The following is a 24,899-nucleotide window of genomic DNA, read 5'->3' on the forward strand; positions in this document are numbered from 1 at the left end:
GAGCCAGGGGTGGCCAGGGTGCGGGGGTGGGGGAATGTCGCTTCAGGGCAGTGTCCTTCTCTTTCTTTCATTTTACAGGTAAGGAAATGGCTGGTGAGGAATAAGTAACCTACTTACGGTCACACATTTTTCTTTTCCTTTTTGTAAATTTTATTTATTTATTTGTTTATTTTTGGCTGCGTTGAGTCGTCGTTGCTGTGCGCGGGCTTCCTCTGGTTGCGGTGAGCGGGGGCTACTCTTCGTTGTGGTGCGTAGGCTTCTCATCACGGTGGCTTCTCTTGTTGCAGAGCACGGGCTCTAGGCGCTTCAGTAGCTGTGGCACGTGGGCTCAGTAGTTGTGGCACACGGGCTTAGTTGCTCCGCGGCATGTGGGATCTTCCCGGACCAGGGCTTGAACCCGTGTCCCCTGCATTGGCAGGAGGATTCTCAACCACTGAGCCACCAGGGAAGTCCCAACGTCACACACTTTTCTGAGGCTCGTTTTGGTTTTGTTTGTTTGTCTTGTTTTTGGCGCGGCTTGCGGGATCTTAGTTCACCGACCAAGGACTGAACCCACGCCCTTGGCAGTGAAAGCGTGGAGTCCTAACCACTGGGCCACCAGGGAAGTCCCAAGACTTGTTTTTTAAATTGAAGAGATGCCAAATCAGGGTGACAAAAGCTCTGGTACAGGCACACCTCGCTTTATTGTGCTTCACAGATACTACGTTTTCTTACAGGTTGAAGGTCTGTGGCAACCCTGCGTCAAGCACGTCTATGGGCACCGTTTTTCCAATAGTGTTCCCTCGCTTCCTGTCTCTGTGTCGCATTTTGGTAATTCTCGCAATATTTCAAACTTTTTCTGTATTATTATACTGGTTACAGTGTCTGTGGTCAGCAGTCTTTGATGTTATTCCTATGACTCACTGAAAGCTCAGAGGATGCCTTTAGCAATAAAGTATTTTTTAATTAAGGTATGTACATTGATTTTTAGACATAATGCTATTGCACACCTAATAGACTACAGTCTAGTGTAAACATAACTTCTACGTGCACTGGGAAACCAAGACATTCCTGGGACTCCCTTCAGTGTGATACTCAGGTCATTGCAGGAGTCTGGAGCCGAACCCGCGATGTCTCTGAGGTGTGTCTGTACAGAGATTTACAGTGAATATCGTGAATCCACACACAACTACAGATTCATAATAAGTATTGATAACGCATCACCGTGTGGTTCGGGAAGGGCCACACATTCGACGGTGTGTGAAAATGTAAACAGTGTAACTCTGAGGCCCTTCGCACGCAGCATCTGTTGTGTTACACAGAAATAACGTTTCTGGAGCTCAGACTGTCACCTCGTCGAGCCTGGGTTTTTCCGTCCTGAACGGGGATGGTCACGTGTCCCGAAGGAGGCTGCTGCCTGGCTTGAGCGAGCACACGCTTCCCCGGGGCGGCACAGGGAACGCAGCTGTAGAACTCGGTGCCATTTCTGAGTCCTTACCTCGTGCCAGGAGCTTTACGTCGGCGACCTGACAGGTCCTGGCCCCACCACAAGCCCAGGAGTTTGGCTCAGAGCAGTTCCCACGTTACCCCTGAGACACAGTCTCGGAGACAACAAGTCACCTGCCTGCGGGTCAACAGCTGCGACCGGGAAGGCGGAGACACAAGGGACACAGATCGGGAAGCACGGCGGCAACCAGTGTGGCTTCTTGAATCATCCTGAAGATGGAGTCACTAGGAGCAGCATGTCCTGACCCGTGTCCAGCCCATGTTGCCCCTTCATCTGTGATAGGTGAGTCCGTTTGGGAACCAGTGCGCATGCGCCCCCTCCTGGCGATGCACGGTCCACACCATCATTTCAAAGCCTAAGAGGTCCTGCAGGAAAGGATGCTCTGACCCAAAACCCGTCAAACACCCTTCGGGACACAGTGCTTCTGGGTCTCCGTTTGCCCTGGGGTCAATCTGGACCACATTGTTTAGGTTTCTGAATGAAATACTTTAACAGAATAATCCTTTGCTCTTATGCCCGGGGCCCCATCACAAGCGGTGAGTGTAGGAAGCTCTCCACCGTCTGCCGCTGACGGCTCTGCCCCACTCCAGCGGTGTGGTTTCTGGATCGGGGTGGCCCACAAAGGACTTGTCGTCGGCCCGTGACGCGATAGGAAGCCGCCGCAGAGTGGAGTCAGCTCCGCGGCTAAGGGCCGTCTCACTGCGGACATTCTCTGGAAGCGAGCCTTTCTTAACGAAGAGAGCCAGTGCGGCCCAAGGCCCCCAAACAGCGCGGAGGCCGGAGACACTGCTCACTTCTTGGTGTGGAGTAGCCCTGCCTGTCTGTTTATCTGTGGGCCCTAATGCTGTCCCTCCTCGCCCACGGGTCCCGTCTCTGCTCTGGCCAGAGGGGTGCAGAGCCTCCTTTGGGGCTCACTCGGGGACAAGGTGGAGCAGACCCCACGCCAGTGATGGGCCTTGGGCTTTCCTGCAGGACTGAGAGGTGCCGAGAGGCCACCGTGACGGTCTAAATCTGTGCCATCCGACGTGGTGTCTGTGCGCACGTGTGCTGGTCAAGCACCTGGGGCTGTGACCAGTCCAAACTGAGGTGTGCTGTAAGCCTGGTACGCACATGGGCTTTCAAAGACACAGTCTCCCTCCTAACCCCCCAAAAAGCATGTAAGACATCCCATTAACTGTTTACGTCGATTACAGGCTGAGGTGATAATATTTTGGATCTACTGGATTAACTAAATTGTATTAAAATAAACGTCACCTGTTTCTTTTAATGTTTACTGTGGCTGCTAAAGTCTTTGAAATGCACATGTGGCTTGCATTACCTTTCTGCTGGACCGTGCTGCTCTGAACCACCCTGGATGCTTTGAGGAAGGTCCCCCCCAGCAAACGGCCCCTGACCACAAGCAGTCAGGAGGGAAGGAAGCATCAGGAGGGTGGATTGGGATTGGCAGCTCTGTGTCAACCTCATGTGTTTTGCATGTTGAAAAGTGCAAGTCTCCAGATCCCTGGGGAGTGACGAGCTGAGGAGGGGGAGGGAACCAGGGCAGCACCAGGGCCAGCTGGCTGGGGCTGCTGGGGATGTGGACATGCATGTGGCACCTGAGAGGTGTGCTCTGTTAGTCAGCTAGGGCTGCCAGGACAAGTACCACAGAGAATTCCCTGGCAGTCCAGGGCTTAGGACTCAGCCCTTTCACTGCCGGGACCAAGGTTCAATCCCTGGTTGGGGAACTAATATCCCACAAGTGCACAACGTGGTCCAAAAAAAGAAAGGTACCACAGGCCAGTGGCTTAACAGAAATTCATTTCTGAGGGCTGAAGGCCGAGATCCAGGTGTTGGCGAGGTTGACTTCCTGAGGCCTCTTTCCTGGGCTGGGAGGTAGTCGCCCTCTCCCTGGGTCTTCCATCCTCCCTCTGTGCATGTCTCTGTCTCGACCGCCTCTTCGTACGAGTACACCAGTCACATTGGCTTAGGGCCACCCTAAGGACCCCACTTTGCCTTAATTACCAAGTCTTTAAAGACCCATCTCCAAACACAGCCACATTCTGAGGTCCAGGGAGCTAGGCCTTCAACATATGACTTTTGGGAGGACAAAGTTCAGCCCAGGACAGACCCCCAAGCCAGGGGTGTCTTGGGTGAGCTTAGCCCCAAGGGAGGGGCTGTGTCCTCCCTGGGAGGTGCATGGTGGCCAGGCGGGGGTCCTTCAAAGGCGGGGCCGGCGGAGCAGGCCGAGTCGGGCTGTATGTCCAGGATGAGAATGGCGAGTTGGAGGGAGACGAGTCGGCAGGGTAGCCGGGGCAGCGGGAGCAGGTTCAGGTCCCAGTGGGACAAACGGGTGGGTTGCACACTCCCTCTCAGCATCCGGTGGGCACCCTGGGGCCTGCAGAACCTCCGCCAGTGCCTCCGAGCCTGGGGGCGGCTGAGGGCTGAGTTCCTGAGGGTCAGGGGAGGTTCGGGCAGGGGAGGGCAGAGCCCTTGCTCTGTGGCTGCAGCTGCTCCTCCCCCCAGGACCTTGCCAGCAAAGCGGTGGGCAGGGCCAGGTTCCAGGCATGCCCCGTTTAAACGTGAGATGGCACCCTTCTCCTTGCTGCTGAGGGCCCCAAAGATTTGGGTAGCAGAGAGGCGCTCCTCATGACCCCTGGCTTCCCTGAGGCCCGTCCTGCTGCATCTGTGGGAATCCCACAGCCCCAGTGAACTTCTTGGGTGTTCAAACACTGCTAGGAGTTCTTTCTTTTAAAAAAATAATTGATTGAGGTATAACTCATAGAACATAAAATTAATCATTTTACAGCAAATTCAAGGGCACTTAATACGTTAAAAATGTGCAACCACCACCTCTATCAAGTTCCAAAGCGTCTCATCACCCAGCGTAACACCCCAGCCCCACTGGGCAGTTGCTTCCCCTCCCCCACTGCCCTCAGCCCTGGGGGACCACTCATCTGTGTGCTGCCTCTGTGGGTTTACCTCGTCTGCACGTTTCATACAAATGCAGCCATACAGTGTGTGACCTCTAGCGTCTGGCTTCTTTTTTGTTGTTGTTGCGCTACGCGGGCCTCTCACTGCTGTGGCCTCTCCCGTTGTGGAGCACAGGCTCCGGATGCGCAGGCTCAGGGGCCATGGCTTACGGGCCCAGCCGCTCCGCGGCATGTGGGATCTTCCCGGACCGGGGCACGAACCTGCGTCCCCTGCATCGGCAGGCGGACTCTCAACCACTGCGCCACCAAGGAAGCCCGCGTCTGGCTTCTTTTGCTCAGCATGATGTTTCTGAGTTTCAGCTGTGCTGTAGCAGGTGTCGGTAGCTTCATTCTTCTTCATGGCTGAATAATATTCCATCACATGTATATTTAGTCCGGGTTCTCCAGAGAAACAGAGCCAACAGGATGTATCAATACATAAAGAAATTGATTACAAAGAATTGACTCACACGATTATGGGGGCTCCAAAGTCCCCAGATCGGTGGTCAGCAGCTCGAGACCAGGGGTGCTGATGCTTTGGTGCAAATCCAAAGGCAGGAAGAGACTGACGTCCCAGCTCACGTGGTCGGCAGAAGGACGTCCCTCTTACCCAACCTTTTCGTTCTATTCAAGTCTTCACCTGATTGGGTGAGACCCACCCGCATGGGCGGGGGGGTGGTGTCTGCGTTACTCAGCCCACAGATTCCAATGCTAATCTCATCCAGAAACGCCCTCACGTTTGGCCAAATGGCCCCCCAGCCAAGTTGACACATACAATTAACCGTCACAGCGTGGGCCACTGCATTTGGCTCATCCATTTGGCAGCGGATGGGCATTTGGGCTGTTCCTACCTCTTGGCTGCTGTGAGCACGTCTGTAGACGCACTTGTGTGAATCTGCTTTCACTTTTCTCAAGTGTACACCTAGGAGTGTAATTTTGCGGTGTGGGTGTTCTTTGGGCAGAATTCAGGCTGAGTACCACCCCCTGAAGATGGAAATTCAGCCATTTGCCACATTCCACTTCCCGGAACGTCCTGTCCCAGGAACGAAGCATCCGAACTCAGTGAGGAAATCCGGGGTTCACCTTTGTGCCTGAATAGGCCAGGCCCAGGGGCAGGCGGCACTTTGCAGTGGAAGGGGGTCACCGGACTCTCTGTTATTCTGGTTTGGACACGGGTTCGAGCCCTGGTCCAGGAAGATCCCACATGCCGCGGAGCAACTGAGCCCGTGCGCCACAACTACTGAGCCTGCGCTCTAGAGCCCGCGAGCCACAACTACTGAAGCCCACGTGCCTAGAGTCCGTGCTCCGCAGCAAGAGAAGCCACCGTGATGAGAAGCCTGCGCACCGCAACGCAGAGTAGCCCCCACTCTCCACGACTAGAGAAAGCCTGCGCGCAGCAACAAAGACCCAACACAGCCAAAAAATAAAGTTTAAAAAAATTTTTTTTAAATTAAAAAAACAAAATCTGGTTTGAAGCCACTGGCCTGGGGGTGGGGCCAGGTAGAGAAGAGGCAGGCGGGGCCAGGTGAGAGGAGGGGCACAGGCAGGAGGGACGGGGAGAGGCCCACATGGGCGTCTGGTGGCCCAACTCAGGATCCCTGAGCCAATGGCTCTGCCCAGCCTGCACCCCTTGGGGTCACCCCCATGGTGCCCCTGCTCGGATGTTCCTGTGGCTCCCTCTGACCTCACGCTAGGGTCTGGACTCCTTCCCGTGGCCTCCCGGCCCCTCCCTGTGCCCCTCTTTCCTGCAGCGGCCCCCGGGCCGTGGTCCCCAGGCTGGTCAGTGGTGCCTCGCCCTCCGTGGCCCAGGCAAGATGGGAGAGCCCGGAGCCTGGTGGTGTCGGGCTGTATGTGCCCGGCTCCCTGCGGGGTGTCTGCCTCCCCGTGGTAGACAGGGACACTGGACACCTTCCGAGCGGACAGAGAGACGCCGGCGCCCACGGGCCAGGGCTGGGCGGTCTCACCACCGCTCTCCCATCAGGAGGTACTTAGGAGAGGATTGCCCTGCTGTTCCCCGCTCTCAGAAAGCAAGCCAGCACCACAGCCGAGTTTAGCAAAATCTGGACAACCATCAGAATCATTTTTATTGCAAATCAGACAAAAAAGATGAAAAAAAATACATCATTTTCATCCCCTGCAGTTTTGCATGTAGATAACTTTTAAAAAAGTTTCCTTTTCATGTAAACTACACTCTATTTTATAAAACACAGTAAGAAGCAACATCTTAGGAAGTGTCTGGTCATGCCCACTGGGGGTGGCCCAACACTGTGCCCGGCGAGGCCCGAGCAGCTGCCCGAGCACAGCGGGCGGCAGGACCCTCCCTGGCTTTGCTCTCAGGAGCCACGTTTCAGCAGCTGCAGGTCAGGTCGTGGGGCCTGGGTTCTGACATCCCTTTACCAACGTGACCCCTGACAGATTTGTTCAATCAGATTTCTTAAACAAAATCCCCCATTTAGAAATGTATTTACAGACATTTACTCTGCCACAGGCTTATACTTGATAACGTAAGAATCTGCTCCCTCCCCCGGGCGCACGCCCCCCCCCTCCCCAAACCGGAAGCGGTGGCCCGCAAGCAGGCTCCCGGCGTCCCAAGCGCCCCACTGAGCCGCGCCGGGCCCCGGCACGAGGGTCTCTGAGCAGTGAGGCTGCACACAACCATGTTTTTCCAAGTCTCCTATAAAGACAGGGCCCATCAGCGCTCGGGCCCCAGGAGCACCAATCCACCTTCCGCTGAACCTGGGAGACGCAGTTCAAGTTGAGACGCTTCCAACGGGGTGGCCCAGGCAGTGTCTTTCCCCAGAAAGGGGTAGGCCTCCCCAGCGTGGGGTCCAAGGTGGGTACCACACCTCTGACTTCTCACTCCGCACGATGCTTAAGTATCAGTGGGGGCGGGGGGGGGGCCTGGGAGCCTCCAGAAAGAACAAGAACTCACAAGACCAATGAACAACTACATAATACTGAACCCAAAACAAAGATTCATGATTGGTACCATGAAACGTACCCTTGGTATACCCCAAGAACACGTTTTAAAAAGCATGTTTTTAAAAAGTCTTTTAAAAGAACACCAAAACACATAAACCACATCATTTCACATGTTCCTTTCCTATTTTAGAAGCCAATTAACCCATGTACCAAAGGAGTAAAGGGTCTGCTTTTCTATCTCTAGATGCATCTTCTCGCAAAACACAGGTGGTCCTGGGAGCGGGGGTCGGGGGAGTGGTCCGGCTTTGGAGGAGGGGTGAGGGGGCTGTCTGGGGAAACGGGCAGCAGGCCCGGGCACCCCGGGAGCTTTTTGAACGATGCTGGCTCAAAAACCTCCCTTCTCTGACATTTCTTTTCGGATTAAAAAAAAAAAAAAAAAAAAAGGAAATCAATAAATAAATGGCATTTGGAAATCATGAATCTTTGTTTCTATTTTACAAACACCTGGGAATCTTTATCCTAAACAGGGAAATCACGATCGAGAACTAGTTTATTTTCTTGGAGCAGATAAAAGGTGCTACCTGGTGATATACAAAACAGTACATATAAATAAAAAGACAGTGTTTCCAGGTAAAATAAAAGTACATAAATAAATACTAAAAAAAAAAAAATTAAAAATCCTTGTCCTCTTATTTTGTATAAAGACGCATGTTTTGAAAACAGCTCCTTTGGTCGGCCCCGACATCCACGGAGCGCACGCAAACGTCCGGCAGGGCTTGGGAAAGGAAGCACAGGGTCCCTGGGGGCAGCTGGCTGTTCACTTAAAGGCCTCAGGAACGTGGGCGATCTGGGACGGCATGCTGGTGGGCGGGCTGGAGATGCCCTCGGACCAGTCGGAGATGTTGGAGTGTGGCGATGAGCTGGACCACTGGTCGGGGGACTCCGGGGACGGGGTGAGGAAGGGGTGCTCGGGCACCTGCAGCTGGTGGCTGGGGGTGTTGTCCACGGGGGAGGAGTAGCTGTGCTGGGAGGGGGGCGTCAGGAACTGGGCGGTGGTCATGGGCGGGGCCAGCGCGGCCGGCAGCGATGTGGGCAGGACCTGGCTGTCCTGCGGCAGGACGGTGTGCGCCGCCAGGCTGCCGGGGCCCAGGGGCTGCACGTCCGCCTGGCTCAGCTCCCCCGCCAGGAAGCTCCGGGCCACGTGGCCGCTGGTGGCCGAGCCCACGCCGAGGTGCGGTTGCGGTGCCTGCGGCTGCATCTGTAAGTTCTGCTGGTGCTGCACCAGGTGAGGCTGGGCGGCCAGCCGCGTGTTGGGCAGGGCCTGGTAGCTCATCATCTGGGACAGGGCGGTGGCAGACAGGCCGCCGTGCAGCGGGCCCACCATGCCGTGCTGGAGGGCGGGGGCCTGTGTGCTCAGGGTGCCCGGCGCCACGCTCCCTCGCAGCGGGTTGTACTGGTTTGGCACCAGGCCATTCTGCAGCCGGGACAGCCACTCGCACTGGCCGTTCAAGCCTGCGGCCCCGCCCACGGTGAAATTCACGGCCCCACCGCAGCTCCCGCTGCCACCGGCACCCAGGACCGTGCTGGTGCCGGAAGCCACGGGAAGGTGGGAGAGGCGTGGTGGCCCCGCCTCGAAGGCCAGCCGGCCACCCCCACTCAGCGCCGCCATCTCGGGCTTGGCCGCCACGCTCAGGTGGCTGACGCCCAGGTGGGCCTCGGGCATCCCGGGCAGGTGGTTGAGGGGCATAGAGGGAGACTGCTGGAAAGGGGAGGGCAGGAGGGGTGGGGAGGCCACATCCGACAGGTAGCCGTGGGGGGACTCCAGGGAGTCCACGGGCGACAGCGCGCTCGAGCTGTCCAGCAAGCAGCCCCTGCCGTCCTGGGACTTCTTCCTCCGCGCCCTGAGGTCCTTGGGCTCCTTGCCGCCGCAGGCCAGGCCCTTGGTGCTGGGCTTGCGGGCCTTCTTGCCCTGCACGGCAGGCTTGAGGTTGCCCAGGTAGCCGCTGGGAGAGCAGAGAGGGGGCGACAGGGTGGGCGCGCCGTGCAGCGGGGGGCTGCGCACCAGGCTGTACTCGTCCAGTAGCCGCACGATGTCGTGGTGCATGCGCTCCTGCGCGATGTCACGGGGCAGGCGGTCCATGTGGTCCGTGATGTCCCGGTTGGCGAAATGGTCCAGCAGCACCTTGGCCGTCTCGTAGCTGCCCTCCCGGGCGGCCAGGAACAAAGGCGTCTCCTCCTGGGGGAATGGACGGGGGCAGGTGAGGAGGTCACCTGTCACCAGAGGGACCGGCGGTCTTGCCCCTCCTCCTGGCCATGGGGTGGGGGGCAGCTCATCTCGACCCTCCCCAGCATGCTACCTTTACCTGGCCTGTTAAAGTCTTAACAAAAAAGACCTCAAATACATCTTCTGAGACCCACCCAGAGGCCGTCTGTGGGATCCTAAACTCTAAATCAGTAAAGCTTCACCTTTCCGGGGGTCATAGGCCCCACAGGAAATCTAACAGACTGTGACCCCTCTTCCCTCCCTCCCAACCTGCACAGACGCAAACACTGCCACAATTTTGGGGGCTTGGGGATGTCTAAAGGGCATCCGTGGGCACCACACGGTCCCCCAGGGACCCTGACATCTTAGCTCTGTCACTGGGTCTTGGCTTTCTCATCTGTACAGCGGACATGCCGCATATGCCCCCGAGGCTGCTGTGTGCGTGTGGGGTGAGGCCTGATGGTGCCTGCCTGGTACACACAAGGCCTCGGCCACGGCCACCGCCACGCCACGGCAGTCCCTTCGGCCAGCCCCTCCGTCTCCGAGGCTGAGTCTCCCCAACGGGAGGTGGGATCACGTCTCTGCCCCACCGCGGACTCAGGAGCTCCTGGGCCCAACACTGCCCCCTGCGCCCCTCCCCCAGGACAGTCTGAAATGCAACCAGGGGTCAGTGAAGTATGGGGTGGGGCTGGACACACAGAGGAGCCCAGCGACAAGTTCAGGAGACGTGGGGTCAGACTGGGTTGGGGAGGAAGGAAAGCGCCTCCTTGGCCTCAGGGCACAGACTGTGGCAACGCTGAGGGAGACCGGGGGGGAGGTCCAGGCGCAGAAGGTGGCCACTCGCGTTTACACCTGGGGGCCTCCCAGCACAGAGCCCCCCACGCCCACCAGCCTCTTGACTCAGCGTGTACCATCTGCGTCACCCCACCCCGCCCAGGGAGAGCCAAGGACAGGGCTGAGGTCCAGGTCACAGTGACAGAGAGCGGGGAGCTGCAGTTGCTTACTTGCTATGCGGGGAACGCATGCCCTGCGCTTGAGAGGGGACCCGTAAATACGGCAGGAAGGAGGGAGGGAGAGCCAACGACACACAGGCACTCGCTGAGGGGTCCCCATCTGTGCGTCAGGGGGTCCTCCTGGGACTTTACAGCTTAGGGAGCTGAGGCCCAGGAGCTGGAGTCACTGGCCTGGGGCCCCCCAGTCGGAAGACAGTGGTGTCAGGGGCCGTGACTTGCCAGCCGGCCCACCTTGTTGTTCTGCATGTCCTTGTTGGCCCCATTCTTCAGGAGCACGACGGCGGCCTCCACGTTGTTCACCGCGGCGGCCCAGTGCAGGGCGGACTTGCCTGCAAGGGGAAGCAGAGGGCGGGTTAGGGAGCAGCAGGTGCCCGCGGGCACCCCCGCGCGCTGGGCGCAGCCTGGCTCACCCAGGTCGTCCACGGCGTTGACGTCGGCGTGGGAGTTGATGAGGTCCTCCAGCATGCCCTCGACGGCCAGGCGGGCGGCCAGGATCAGTGGAGTTGTGCCGTCGTGCATGCGGGCGTCCAGGTCCGTGGCTCGGTTCCGGATGAGGATCTAGGCGACAGGGAAGGTCTCAGGCTCGGCCAGTGTGAGCGCGAGGCCCCCACCTGGGACAAATGCTTGGGATCCGATCCCTGACGTGGAAGCAGCCCCTCCTGGGGTCTAAGTGGCCCCAGCGAGACTGGACGGCCATGGAGTTGGGGCAGGGGGGAACCACCGGCCGCCGCTAGAGGGGCTGGGGCCAGAGCACCCGTGAGAAGGACGGTCACTGTTTGTTGGTGGGTAAACGGAGCTGGGGACCAAGCCACGCGCGGGACGGGCCTAGCTCCTGTGAAACAAGCGCCCATGGGAATTTATGTCTCTAAGCGCCAGAGAGGCTGCCAGAGCAAACTCGCCAGGACCTGCCTCCAGGGGCTCATTTAAATCGTCCTTGATCTCCTACTTCCACAGAAAGACAGCACGTCAAAAATTACTAAATTAAAACCCCGGTCTGCGCCCTGTTTACCTGCCCGTCTGTGCAGAGCACCACGGCCCAGGGCCTGGTTGGTCTGCGGCAGGGGGACCGGCCGGCGGCTTTCAAAGCACCCTGTGCCAGGGACACTCCCCAGAGGCCCAGGTACCCAAGTCCCTAATCCACCCCGGTCCTGAGCCCCCGGTTTGCAGGCAGCAAACAGCAGCCTCCAGCCCTTCTCCCCACCGCCAGAGGCGACGCCTCCACCCAAAGCACGGACGGAGGGCCAAGGCGGGAGGGGCAGACGCAGGGGACAGAGCCTGTCTTGGGTGAAGGCGAGGAGGCCCTGCTTCCTGCGGGTCCCCACGGCCTCCTGCTGGACCGCGGCTAGCCAGGCCCCCCCGCGAGGACGACACGGGGCTTTGATGCCCTCCCCGGCCTCGGGCCCCCTTCAGGGTGCAAAGGCTCGAGGTGGGGAAGCGGGGGAGACGCCAGCTGCCCCTGCTCTGGCCACGCTTGGAATGAGGGCTCCGGGGCCCGGCCACGAGGAGGGAAGGCGGGCGCAAGCTAGCAGAAGGGCGCGGGCACGGCTGCCCACCTGAAAGACACCCTGCGCGTCGGCAGCCACGGCCGCGTGCAGCGGGGTGCGTCCCATGTTGTCTTGGATGTTGGCGTCAGCGCCGGCCTCCAGCAGGCGCTTGGCCGCGTCGGAGCGCGAGTAGCGGGCGGCCAGGTGCAGGGCGGTCTCGCCGGTGCGGTCCGTCTGGCTGTGCAGGCTGGCGCCCTGGTAGATGAAGTCCGAGATGACGGCGGGTGCGTCCTCCTCCTCCTCGCTCTTGCCGGTCTCCAGGCCCCCTCCGCTGCAGGAGGCTATCATGAGGGGCGTGAAGCCGTCTGCAGGGGCGGGACAGGGGCGGGGCAGGGGCGGGGCCTGGTCAGGAAGGCCGGCCCCCAGCAGCCGCTCGGGGACTGCGGACACGCGGCCCACGGAGGCCACCCCGCCTGGGGCCAACGCAGCCCATGCAAGCTCCCCGAGGGCAGAGGCAAGTCCAGCTCCAACGGGCTGGTGGACGACAGAGACGCCCGCCGCTCCGCCTCCGGACCTGCCCGAGACCTTCACCAACAGCCCACCCAGGAGAGAGACCACGTAAGAAATGGGTGGTTAGGAAACCAACACCTGGGGCGTCTCCAAAGAAGCGTTTCGAATCAAGAAATGAACTCGGAGGGCAGAGTGAGTTTTGAGACCGTCGCCTCGAGGGGGGAGCCGGCGAGGAGGCTGAGCGACTCCCCGGGGTCCCCACCACCTCCCAGGTCTCATCCCCCCAAGCTGAGCTTCCAGGTACTGACCCCGAGGGCTCAGGGGAGGGGAGCAGGCGGGTCACGAGGTCAGGCAAGAGCAGGCTGCCCGCAGCGGCTAGGTGCCCCAGGGTGGAGCCCTGGAGGGTGGTGCGGGGGGCCGGCGGCACCTACCCGGCCCACGGACGTTGACGTCCATGCAGTCGGTGTCAGCCTCGCCCTGGGGCGGCGTGGGGGCCGTGGCGGACGCGCGGAGGTCAGCAGCGTCCAGGTGCTGCTGGGTCCATTGCCGGCGGTCTGTCTGGCCGTCCAGGTCGGGAAGGACCACGGGCTCCTCGAACTAAGGAACGGGGTCGAACGGAGGGCCACGTCCAAAGGGGCCGGGAGGGGGGAAGGGCGGGGGCGGGGACCACGGGCTCCTCGAACTAAGGAACGGGGTCGAACGGAGGGCCACGTCCAAAGGGGCCGGGGGGGGGAAGGGCGGGGGCGGGGGCGGGGCCCTGGGGCACCAACTCACCCGGAACTTCTTGGCTTCCAGGCCCTCGTCGCCCCACTCGCTCTGGTTGTCGTCCACGAGGGCGCCGTCCGAGGCGTTCTTCAGGGGCCTGGGGGTGAGGGGGTGGGGAGGCGGGACTGAGCGGGGCTCCTGGGAGACCCCCGGGGCCCCGCCCGCACCCGGCATCCGAGGTGGGGCCCGCCTCCCGCCAAGTCCCCCAGATGCCGCGGCCACGTCCACTAACTTGAGGCCCACGGAGTCCTCGCCGAGGGGCTCCCGCCGCTTCTTCTTGCTGGCCTCCGACACCTTGAAGCCCTCGGGGAACCAGAGCTGGCCATGCTGCCGCCGGCGCTTCCGCGACAGCAGCACCCCGCAGCCCACAAAGAAGAGCAGCACGAAGGCCACCACGGCCACGTACATGAAGTGCAGCGGCGCGGGCGGGGGCGGCTCCACCGTCTCACCTGCGGGCATCAGGCCGAGCTACCAGGCAGGCTGGCGGCCGGGGGCAGCGCACTGGCTCCGCGGCCGGGCGCCTCCTCGCCCACTCTCCTCCATCCCGCCCCCCAAAATAAGGTCATTTTCTACGCGATTAATCAGAATTGCAAACTATCGCTAAATTCTCTCCTGCACCAGCCAGTTATCTGGAGACGGCTTTTACTTTTTTCTCCTTTAAGGGAGAAGGATTAGCCAACTTCAAATCACTGCACTTGCATTGAGCTGTTAAGACAAAGGATTTAGGGGGATTTTCGAGATACAAACTTCAACACTTCACATGACACCGATCAATTCTTTTCTCTCTCTCTCCTTTTTTTTTTAAAAAAAAGCTGTAATGATTTTGAAATAATACCCAACAAAGAAAAATCAGGAGGAAGGGGTGGGGCGAGAAAAAGGCTCCCACTTTCTGGGATGTGCTGGTTCCCCTGGGCCAGCCTCACTGACAGCTGTCACTGTGGGGAGGGAGAGCGTGCGGGGCGGAAAACACCAGCAGACACTCCCGAAACTCTGGATGGCGCGACACCCCCGTGGGTGGCAAATGGCACGAAGCACGTGAGCACCTTGGAGGGGAATTGGGAGACAGCCCCTCCCAGGCGGACCCCTCCCAGTACACGCAAAAGCTCCCGAGGGAGTGTGGCTGGGCGAGCAGGGCGGGCCACTCACTCTGCACGGCCTCGATCTTGTAGGGGATGTTGAGGCTGCCCAGCGAGGCGAGCGCGCCCAGGAAGGCGGCCACGTCCGTGGCGCTCTGGAAGCACTGTGAGGACGACTGGACGCACTGCCGGTTGTCGATCTCCAGGTAGACGATGGACCTGGGGGCGCACCGGGGTCGGGGGGCTCGGACCCCAGCCTCCTCCCTGCGCCCACCCAGCCCACTGCCTCCAGGGACCAGCTCTGGCCCCTGTGGCCTCACCCTGATGGGGGGGGCAGAGGCACTCCCAGAACCCAAGGGGACAGCCTGGGGCGGCGGGGAGCTGGGCCTGGACAGGAACAACCCTGGAGGTGGCCAGCGCCCCTGCCGGCCCACCACGTCAGCCCCAGCAGGTCACGCGTGGCTGCTCATCACAGACACTCCTCAGAGAGCTCCCGCCCCACCCCTGGCCCCGGGGCTCCCTTGAGTGCCACGAGCATCCCTGTTCCTCATCTCAGAAGGAAAGAGATGTCAAGAACCGGATCCTCCCCCGAGAGCTGACCCCAGGCTCCAGGGCCTGGGCCATGGGGTGAAGAGCCCCAGCGGGAATGCTGTCTCCGCCCCTCACCCCCCACAGGCCCCGTAAGTCCTGGGCCTCTTTCGCCACGTGGTGGGAGGAGCGCTGAGGCGCGGGGGGCGGGGGGCCGCGGGAGCGCACTCACCCGCGGATGTCCATGGGGTCCAGCTCCCTGCGCCGGCGCCCGCCCCCGCCGCCCGCGGGCCGCGAGGCCCCGCCCTCCACAGAGCGTCTGATGGGGTGCTTGCGCAGCTCCCCCTCGCGGCCGTAGTAGGGGAAGATCATCTGCTGGCCGCCGGCGTCGCGCCTGAAGACCACGTTCGTGTGCAGCAGGCGGCTGAGCTCGCGCAGGAAGTGCAGCGAGTGGTTGCGCAGCTGCTCGGGCGGCATCAGCACCACCAGCACCAGCGTGCCGGCCGCCAGCCGCTCGGGCACGTGCTCCGCGCAGTCCAGCCCGTCCCACTCGCACTCGGCGCTGTTGCAGCCCTGGTCGCAGTGCCCGTCCCTGAAGTGGTCCTTGCAGTACTGGTCGTACAGGGGGCTGTGGGCACGAGGCACGCTCAGGGCTCCCTCCACGCCGGGCCCCCGGGGACCCTCGGCCGGCACCTGCCCTCCCGCCGCCCTGCCCGCGAGCTCGGGGTCCTTCCTCCGCCCGCGGCCCTTGCCCTCCCCCTGGCCCGTGAGCGGACGGCTCCCTCGTGCCGCCCCGTGAGCCCCGGGGCCCCCGCGGTGCGGAGCGGCCGTCCCCGTGGGCCTTACTTGCACTGGCCTTCTGCGCGCTGGCAGTCGAAGCCGTCGAAGAGGCAGCCGGCCGAGTTGCACTGGCTGTCGCAGCGGCCGTTGCTGAAGTACTTCCAGCACTGCAGGGACTCAGTGCAGTTCTGCCAGGGGTCGTTGAAGTTGAGGGAGCAGTCGCCGCCGTCCCAGCCGCAGGCGTGGTTGTTGCACTGAAGGCTGCAGACCTTGTTGCCGGCCTCCTCGCGGCAGCCGGGGAGCTCGCAGGCCTCCGCGATCTGCGGCGGGGGGATGTCGAGGCCCACGCCGCCGCCGAAGCTGTAGTCCAGGATGTGGCACAGGAGCCCGTTGAACTTGGCGGGGCACAGGCAGCGGTAGAAGGGGCTCTCGGACGTGGGCTCGCAGCTGCCCTGGTTGTAGCAGGGGTTGCCACCCATGCAGGGGCTGCCGACAGGGAACTGGCACTCGGGGCCGGTGAAGGGGCCTAGGCACAGGCAGGTGGGGCTGCGCGGGCCCGAGATGCAGGTGCCGCCGTTGAGGCACCGCAGGCTGCCGCAGCTGCGTGCATCGTTCTCACACGTGGCACCCTCGAAGCCCTGCCGGGAGGGGGCCACACAGGGGTTGTCGGGGTGGGCCGGCTCCCCAGACACCCAGGGACCCGCCCAGGCCTGACCTTGCCTCTGCATCCCCCATCCCCCTTTCCCCGGGCAGCCGGACCCTTTAAAGAAAGTCAACATAAAACGCTCGGGGGTTCCCAGGGGTTGGGCGTGAGGGAAGAGGGAGCACAGGGGGGAGCGTGGGGCAGTTTTAGGGCAACGGCAAACCCACGTGACCCTGCAACAGTGGACATGTGACACTACACGTGTGTCAGACCCAAACACCACAGGAGAGCAGACCTGACTTAACAGCGTATCAGTGTTGATCATTTAACAACGTATTAATGCTGGTGGCAAGTGGTAACAACGTTCCACGTGAGGGCAAGTTGCTAACAACTGGGAAACTAGGTGTGTAGAGGGAGCGGGTACGTGGGAACCCTCCTTCGGCACGATTTTTCTATAAAAGTGCTCTAAACATAAAGTTTATTGACACAAAGCACACGGTCTCGAGGGGAACAAGGAGGTTGGAGTCCAGACACTCAAGCCACCCATTGTCCTCCGGCACGTGTGCGGGATGGGGGGAGGCGGGGTTCTCTGGCCACCTCAGTATCCCAGGTGCGCCAAGCGGGTGCGTCCTCCTGTCACCTTCAGACCAGGGAGCCCTCCTGGCCGCACAGGGCCCTTCCCACCGCCTGCCCGGCTGTACCTACCGCTGGGCATTTGCAGATGAACCCGCGGGCGGTGTTGGAGGCCACGGCACAGCTGCCCCCGTTCTTGCAGGGCCTGTCCTTGCAGCCGTTGATGACCGACTCACAGCGGCGCCCTGGGGACGACAGCAGGTGTGAGGGGCTGACCCCCACCCCGGCACCGCTCCCTGCCCCCGGCCGGCGGCACCCACCGGTGTGGCCGGCGCGGCACTCGCAATGGAAGGCGTTGACGCGCTGCACGCAGTTCTGGGTGCCGCGGGCGTCGCAGGGGTTGGACAGGCACTCGTTGACATCACCCTCACAGCGCTCGCCCACGAAGCCGGGCGGGCAGGTGCAGCTGTAGCCGCCCACCTGGTCCACGCAGGTGCCGTTGTTAAAGCACCTGGGGCCCCGGGACACGGGATCGATGGGGGGGTTGCAGTCGTCCACGTTGATCTCGCAGTGCACGCCTGCAGGCCCAGGCACTGTCAAACCCCGTGCGGCAGGTCCTCCCACAGGTGCGCCCCTCGGCCAGCGGTCAGGACCAGGGAGCCTGGACGCCCAGGCAATGGACGCCGGCCGCCGGCCCGCACGCTCCCTCCCCGGGTGTGGCCCTGCCTACCCTGCGTGCCCCGGGGGCAGGAGCATTTGTAGGTGTTGGTGAGGTCGATGCAGGTGCCCCCATTCCGGCACGGCTGGGACAGACACTCGTTGACCTCCTCGGAGCAGTTCACCCCGTGGTAGCCAGCCACGCACTGCAGGGGGACAGCGAAGGGGCGGGCCCGTGGCTCAGTGCGCCCCCCACTCCCTGTGCAGGCTGACGGGGCCCATGAGCTGCCCTCTTGCCCAGCGAAGCTGGGGGTTCCCCCCACTTGGTGGACCCAGAGGGAGACCCCGGGAAGGGCCCCAGGAAGCTGCAGTTTACTGGCCAAGGTGGGTGTTAGACCCGGTTCCCTAGCATAGAGGTGGGGGCCTTGGGACAAATCTGGGGGAGGGGAAACCCCGTCCCATTTCCTCTTCCAGGTGCCCCCCCGCAGAGGACAACTCCTCCAGGCAGTCTTTCCTGATTACCGAGCCCTCCCTTAGTAAGACTGAAAGTCGTACACGTCTATGGGCTTGGTCTTCCCTGCTGCACCGGCTCCCAGCCCAGGGCCCAGCCCTCGCCGACACTCATACCAGACACGCGCACCCTCACCAGGGACGGGTCCCCACCTCGCAGGAGTAGCCACCAGGGTAGTCGGTGCAAGTGGCCCCGTTCTGGCAAGGGCTGGGCGAGCACTCGTCTACCTGGTCCTCACAGTAGCTGCCCGTGTAGCCCGCTTGGCAGTGGCAGTGGTGCGTGTTGCCCACGTTCATGCAGAGCCCTCCGTTCCGGCACAGGTGGGTAACATTGATGCCTGCAGGGGACAAGGTGGACGGAGCGTGAGGCCTGGGCTCCCCTCCGGACAGCAAACCTCCTGACCTCAGAGGACAGACGCCCGGTGGTTGTGGGGAAGCCCGGGCCAGGTCGGGACACGGCCGGTTACCTTGCTGCCATGCGGCCACCTCACAGGAGACGCTGGGCACGTCGCAGTAGAGGCCAGTCCAGCCACTGTGGCACTCGCAGCGGTACAAGGCGTTGGTCTGCCAGCACCTGCCGCCATTCTTGCAGGGCGAGGAGTCACACCAGCGCACGAGGTTCTGCGGACGGCAGTGGGCAGCCTCGCTCACAACGCCCCCACCCGCCAACTCCCAAGGGGCCCATCCCACCTGGCAGGGGAACACACATGCGCCAGAGAACCTCTCACCCAAGGTGGCTCATGACCCCATCCTATAGAAATTGACCCCGAGGCCCATGGGCCCCCCTGCGCAGGAACCGCCAGGGGCTGGGGTGCGGGTCTCTCTCTTGTTCTGGGCCCTCGGTGAATCCGGACCACCAGCTGCCTTTCCTTTTTTTGGGGGGGGGAGGGGGCACGCCACGCACCTTACGGGATCTTAGTTCCCCAACCGGGGATTGAACTCGCGCCCTTGGCAGTGAAAGTGCGGAGTCCTAACCACTGGACAGCCAGGGAATTCCCAGCTGCTTTTCCTTGAAGGAAGATTTTTTTAAAAAGTAAACAGCTCTTTTGCAACTGATGTTTTCTTGTTTGTTTGTTTGTTTTTGCGGTACGCGGGCCTCTCCCGTGGCGGAGCACAGGCTCCGGACGCGCAGGCTCAGCGGCCATGGCTCACGGGCCCAGCCGCTCCGCGGCATGTGGGATCTTCCCGGACCGGGGCACGAACCCGTGTCCCCTGCATCGGCAGGCGGACTCTCAACCACTGCGCCACCAGGGAAGCCTGCAACTGACGTTTTATGTGAAAATCTTCAATGAATGTAAATCTTCAATACCTTTACGTATTTCCTATGGAAACACTGGCTTTTAGCTGTCTTCCCCCAGATCAGTGGTCCTCGTTCTTGCTCCGTAAACCTCTGCTACCTGAGTTCAAGTTCACCTCTGACTCCTTATCTGGCAGCTAAGCCCAGGGCTGGGCCCCAGGCCGGCAGCCCAGATCTCCAGGAGCCCACCCCCGCCCCCTGAGCCTGGCCCTCTCACCCATACCCCAGGGTGGCGAAGCCAGCTGGAGTTGAGGCGAGGGGCACTCAGTGGTGCGGCCGTGGCGCCGAGTGGTGGGCACCCCTGCGGCCCTGACTCACCTGGCAGTTGAGGCCAGTGTAGCCCTGCGGGCAGGTGCACTTGTAGGTGCCGTAGCTGTCGTGGCAGGTGCCGCCGTGCAGGCAGGGCCGCGAGTCGCACTCATTGACGTCGTGCTGACAGTAGCTGCCCGTGAAGCCTGGCGGACACAGGCAGGTAAAGGAGTTGATGCCGTCCACGCAGGTACCGCCGTTGAAGCAGGAGCTGGAGGTGGGTGGGCAGCAGGGGGTGGCGGTGGTGAGCGGGGGTGGGGGCAGCGGGACCCTGCCGAAGCAGGTACCTCCACGCTGGCGTCTCCCCCTCGAATCAGTGTGGCCGAAGGGGTCTGAGTGCCGGGACAGGCCAGGAACAGCCTCCCTGAGGTCAGCCAACAGGAGTCCCAGGAGGTCGCCAACTCAGGACCAGGGACCTCAGATTCTCACACCATGTCACACTCCCTTCCTTTGCCTTCTTATAACTCACGCTGAGGAGCTTCATTACACACGTGGTATATAGCGGTTAAGATAAAAAAGGCAGAAAACAGAATTGCACAGACAACATGGGAGACAGTTATGTCAGAAACCAGGAATGAGCTTCAACACTGAGCCTCCTGGCAGCCAAGGCAAATAAGGAAGCTAGATGGGTTACAAGGTCCTTGGTCTGATAGAAGGAGGAATGCCAGTTCTTCAGCATAAACCACCAGGGTTCCTGCTTCTAGGTCACACGGGTCAATGGACAATAGCTCTTTTAGGAGGAACAGCATCTGAGTCAACCCGACTGGCACTGTGTGCCCACCAGGCAGACACCTGCTCGGTGTGCAGGTTGCCTGACACTGCGTGGCCCTGCGGCCCATCTGCCTCCCCACGTCAGCCTAAGGCCCGGGGCCGCCCTGCACGGCGCCCATACCGGTGGCCGTGGCCCCCACGCACCTCTCCGTGCAGTCAGGCGTGTTGTTCTCACAGTGGATCCCACTGAAGCCCGCAGGGCAGGTGCAGGTGTAGCTGTCCACGCAGTCGGTGCAGTTGGCGCCATTGCGGCAGGGGTTGCTGGCGCACTCGTTGATGTCCTCCTCGCAGAAGGCGCCCTGGAAGCCGGGCAGGCAGTCGCAGAAGGCCGTGTTGATGCCGTCTGTGCAGGAGCCCCCGTTGTGGCACGGGTCTGGGAGGGGAAGGGAGGGCAGGCCTGATGGGCGGGCACCACCCCCGCTGCCAGGGCAACGGAAGCTGCGGGGACCCCGTCACTGCCCCCACGGTGTCCGGCCAGGAGCCCCTGACCCGGCAGGCTGCATCACGGGCTTGGGGTCTACACCCCACCCCGTGTTCCCGGTCCCCAGGCCACAAGGGAGGGAAGAACGTCCAGGCTTAACAGTGACACCAAGCAAGGCTGAAGTCAGTCTTCCCTGCTCGCCAGTGACGCCAGATGACATACTCGGCTTCTCCGGACGCCAAGGTCATGTGAACCAGGGGTCTGAGAGCCCCGCTCCTCAGGGGGCCACGACAAGAGTAAGAGCCACGCCGGGCCCGGGCAGGCAAGGCCCTGGGGGAGGAGCCCTGGAGTCTGGTGGGGAGATGCTAGGACGGGCTTGAAGCCTGGCAACCTGGCTCCAGAGCCTCCAGAACCACGTGGGAACACCTCGCTGGTCAACAGCGGCCACCCCCCCAGCACTTCCTCCGGCCCCTGACCAGGTGCCCTCCTGGAGGGTCCAGCTGGCCAGCGCCAACCCTGCACCCGGGTGCTGCCCCGTCCACTCTCCCATCCGACCCCGACGAGCTCCCTGCCCTGAGCCCCCCCTGGGGAAACAGGTCTGAGCATCTCGGAGGTGGACGGAGCTGGCCGGCCACTCACTGGGCCGGCAGTCATCGACGTCCGTCTCGCAGTTGCGGCCCGTGTAGCCGGCCTGGCAGTGGCAGCGGTAGCCGCCGTTGGTGTTCTGGCAGGAGGCTCCTGCGCGGCACGGGCTCTTCACGCACTCGTTGATGTCAATCTCGCAGGTCTGCCCTGGGGGAGGGGGAGAGGGAGCCGTTAGCTCAGCCCCCTCCCCACAGGACTCTCCCCTGCCCCCCAGGAGCGGGGCCTCCGCAGCCGCGGGGTGGTCCTCTGGGGGCGTCCCGGGAAGGAGGGGCTCTCCGACTTGCTGTCCCCCAACGTGGGGCCGAGCCGGATGCAGACGTCCAAGGCTGGGAGGGCTCTGCAGCCCGCTGGCTCCTCTCCAAGGACGGGGAGCTCACTACCTCTTGCTCTACAGATGCCCAAGCTCCCCGGAACCCCCACCCTCCCTGTCCCAGCGCCTCCTGGGCTCGCTGGCTCACCCTGCCAGCCCACGGGGCAGGCGCAGGAGAAGCTCTCGTAGTCCTTGGACTCCTTGCACTCGCCGCCGTTTCTGCAGGGGCCGGGGGCACATGGCGCCAGCACCACCTCGCACGTGGCTCCTGAGGGGAAGAGGCACAGGCGGGGAGCCCCGGCCCGGAGGGTCAACGCCCCATGGCACCACCTGACAGAGACCACTGCGGCCACCACCTGCGGGTGGCTCTACCACCAAAGCACATTTGGTTGCCCCGCAGTGGGGCATACGGTGTGGCACTGGAACCCCCGTGAGTGCCCGGTCGAGTCAGGACCCGAACACGACCCAGATGATCCCCTGCCCCGCGACAGGCTGTGGGGCACGGCCTGGGCCTCACCCCGCCGAAAGCGCCAGCAGCAAGGGCTGGGCTGGGACTGATGCCCCCCCAGCGTCACAGGGGCCCTGGACCTGCTCCCAGCCTCACGCCCCCTCCTCGCCTCCCGGTAGCAGAGGGCCCTGCACTGAGCCGGCGGCCTGGGAGCTAATCCAGGGGCTCTGTGTCAAGGGCAGCAAGTACCCAACGCAGGAGGCCACTGAACAAAGGCCGTGACAACAGGGGACGAGCCCTCGCTGCCGGGGACGGGCCAGCCTCAGCCCCGAGCACGGGCTACTTATCAGGGGAGCGGTGGGTGAGGTGTCAGGACCCCTGGGACGGGGATGGGAGTCTGGCTAGACCCCCGTGCACACTGGGTGACTTTTCCTCCCTGAAAGCCCTATGCAGGGCTTCCTGTTTACAGCCCACGGGACTGAGTCCTGAGGCCGCGAGGAAGCGTTATCTTCCCCGTGGACCATTATCTCCCCGGCCCGCGGGTGTGATTGTCCAGGGCCTTTCTTTCTATCGGTTTCCACGGCGACCCGGGCAGGCAGGAAATTCGCTAGAGTTTCCGACAATTGTGCAGAGGGAAGCAGGAAGCGGGCAGACGGGAAGCAGGTCAGCACAGGCCGGCTCCTCCCCGCCGGCCCGCCGGCCCCGATGTCAACGTGTCCGAAAGGGACTCGGGTGCGCCCTGGGCGCGGAAGCCCCTGGGCGGCCACCAGGGGAGAGTTTCCTCACCGGTGCGAGAGAGAAAGTCCAGCTCCCCAGCTTTGGTGAAAGAAAACACTGCTCTGGCCATGGGCCGCCCGATGTCATGAGAACCACAGTCATGGGCCCCACCCCGCCCGCCGGGGCCCTCTCAGGACCGCTGGGGGCCACAACCGTCCCCAGTGGCAGCGCCCTCTGCCCATTCCCCGTGGGGCTGGTGGCCCTAGTCGTTGTGGACTTTTATTTTTTAACACTTGGCAAATCTCTTCTAAGGAAAGGACCATATCTCGCGATCCCCTTGGTCAGGCCAGTGGCGGAGGCTGAGACGCCCGGGGACGAGTCTCCCGCCGCTCTCAGCGGGAACAAAAGGCTCCTTGTTTCCCCACACAAAGAGGGCCCGCCATCAAAGGAATCCCTCAGGCCCGGCCAGCGGATGCGGAGGGCGGCCTGGCCGCCAGGGGCCCAAGGCAGCATGGACATTGGGCCGTGGAGGTCAACAGCCCAGGCCCAGCTCCCAGCTCTGCCACCAAGGGGGCCACCTCACCAGATAAAATACTTGGGACCTACTTATACTAAAACTTCCTCCCAGGCACCCGGTATTTTGTGGGCTCATCTGGCAATGACACCTGCCGTGCGAGGCCCTAATGTGGCCAGGCCCAAGTACAGAGCAGAGCCTTCGAGATGCCCGCCGAGCAATGCAGGCAAGGCCAGCCCCGGAAGCCACTGCGTACCCCTCGCGCACCACTCCCGCGGGTGGCCCAGGCCCCGCCCCCAGGCCCCGCCCTCACCTGCGTAGGGCAGGAGGCAGTTGCACTTGTACCCAGCCACGTCGTCGATACACGTGCCCTGGTTCAGACACGGGTTAGACGCACACTCGTTGATGTTGGTCTGGCAGTTGGGGCCTGGAGAGGGAGGGACAGCAGTCAGTGTGGCCGTCACCCTGGGTGCTGTGGCCAGGTCCCACCTGGTGTGGAGGAAGGGCCCTGCGCTGAGCCTGGGGCCTGGACTCAACCCCAGCAGGTCTGCACACCCGCCCCCCCCCCCAACCCAGGGAGGGAGCCGCCACGGGTCGCGGTGGCTGGACCTGTGTCCTGGCCCCGCGCTGCCGCCCTGGGGGGCCCGCTCTGCACCAGGAGCCCTGCCCCACTCACCACTGAAGCCTTCCCGGCACGCACACACGTAGCCGCTGGTCATGTCCCTGCAGGTGCCGCCGTTGACACAGGGGTTCGACTCACACTCGTCGTTGTTGATGTCACAGTTCGCCCCGCTCCACCCGGGGTCACAGTCACACTTGTACCTGCAGGGGTGACCACACAGCAGCTCAGGTGTGGCCCAAGAGGGGAGGGCCTAGGCTGGGGGCACTCCCCGCTCTGCCACCTTCCTATGATCTAGCTGGTCGGAGGCGCTGGTCCGCTCTGACCCTCGGAGTCCTTTAAACACCTTTAAATAGCCCACCTTGCCCAAGAAGGTGGTGAGGGTTTGTTAAACTAGATTGGGGACAGTGCCCAGTTCAGGGCAGTGGTCAGAAAGCCCTCCACCATTCCCTCGCTGTGTGGCCCTGGACGGTGGGCTTACCCTCTCTGTGCCAAACGGGGGCATGGGGTCCCTGCCCGTGTCAATGGCCCCATCTAGACAGAGCAGTGTCAGGCACATAACGGGTGTCAGAAACTAAAAGTAAGCTTCTCTACACTCTAATATTGACGCCACATACGTAGGGGGTTTCCCACGCCACGCAATCCTCCAGCTCTGGGGACACCAGCTGAGTATCCCACAGTTCACTTCTG

The 24,899-nt window shown here is 62.1% G+C and overlaps 1 protein-coding gene across 2 annotated transcripts in view; it reads right to left on the reverse strand.

Moving 5' to 3' along the window:
- Positions 1 to 6,483: 6,483 nt before the first annotated feature.
- The window catches only part of NOTCH1 (notch receptor 1), a 46,948-nt gene continuing 28,532 nt past the window's right edge, over positions 6,484 to 24,899 (reverse strand). The window contains exons 14-34 of one of the 2 annotated variants that reach the window (XM_089914017.1): positions 24,267 to 24,412; positions 23,904 to 24,017; positions 22,060 to 22,179; positions 21,596 to 21,748; positions 20,680 to 20,908; positions 19,774 to 19,975; positions 18,626 to 18,779; positions 18,387 to 18,496; positions 17,722 to 17,854; positions 17,312 to 17,569; positions 17,124 to 17,236; positions 15,842 to 16,413; positions 15,228 to 15,623; positions 14,538 to 14,686; positions 13,624 to 13,840; positions 13,401 to 13,488; positions 13,058 to 13,223; positions 12,186 to 12,481; positions 11,043 to 11,190; positions 10,864 to 10,961; positions 6,484 to 9,592 (exon numbers count right to left, since the gene is read on the reverse strand). In XM_089914017.1, coding sequence (XP_089770143.1) covers positions 8,174 to 9,592; positions 10,864 to 10,961; positions 11,043 to 11,190; positions 12,186 to 12,481; positions 13,058 to 13,223; positions 13,401 to 13,488; positions 13,624 to 13,840; positions 14,538 to 14,686; positions 15,228 to 15,623; positions 15,842 to 16,413; positions 17,124 to 17,236; positions 17,312 to 17,569; positions 17,722 to 17,854; positions 18,387 to 18,496; positions 18,626 to 18,779; positions 19,774 to 19,975; positions 20,680 to 20,908; positions 21,596 to 21,748; positions 22,060 to 22,179; positions 23,904 to 24,017; positions 24,267 to 24,412 — 5,281 coding nt within the window. In that variant the 3' untranslated portion in view covers positions 6,484 to 8,173. Of the gene's footprint in view, positions 9,593 to 10,863; positions 10,962 to 11,042; positions 11,191 to 12,185; positions 12,482 to 13,057; positions 13,224 to 13,400; positions 13,489 to 13,623; positions 13,841 to 14,537; positions 14,687 to 15,227; positions 15,624 to 15,841; positions 16,414 to 17,123; positions 17,237 to 17,311; positions 17,570 to 17,721; positions 17,855 to 18,311; positions 18,497 to 18,625; positions 18,780 to 19,773; positions 19,976 to 20,679; positions 20,909 to 21,595; positions 21,749 to 22,059; positions 22,180 to 23,903; positions 24,018 to 24,266; positions 24,413 to 24,899 lie in introns of both variants that reach the window. The other variant, XM_022578160.3, reaches the window with a different exon arrangement.

Source organism: Delphinapterus leucas, chromosome 6 (genome assembly GCF_059928025.1).
Source record: "Delphinapterus leucas isolate spDelLeu-1000000601 "Yukka" chromosome 6, BTC_Dleu_Yukka2, whole genome shotgun sequence".
Taxonomy (NCBI): Eukaryota; Metazoa; Chordata; class Mammalia; order Artiodactyla; family Monodontidae; genus Delphinapterus; species Delphinapterus leucas.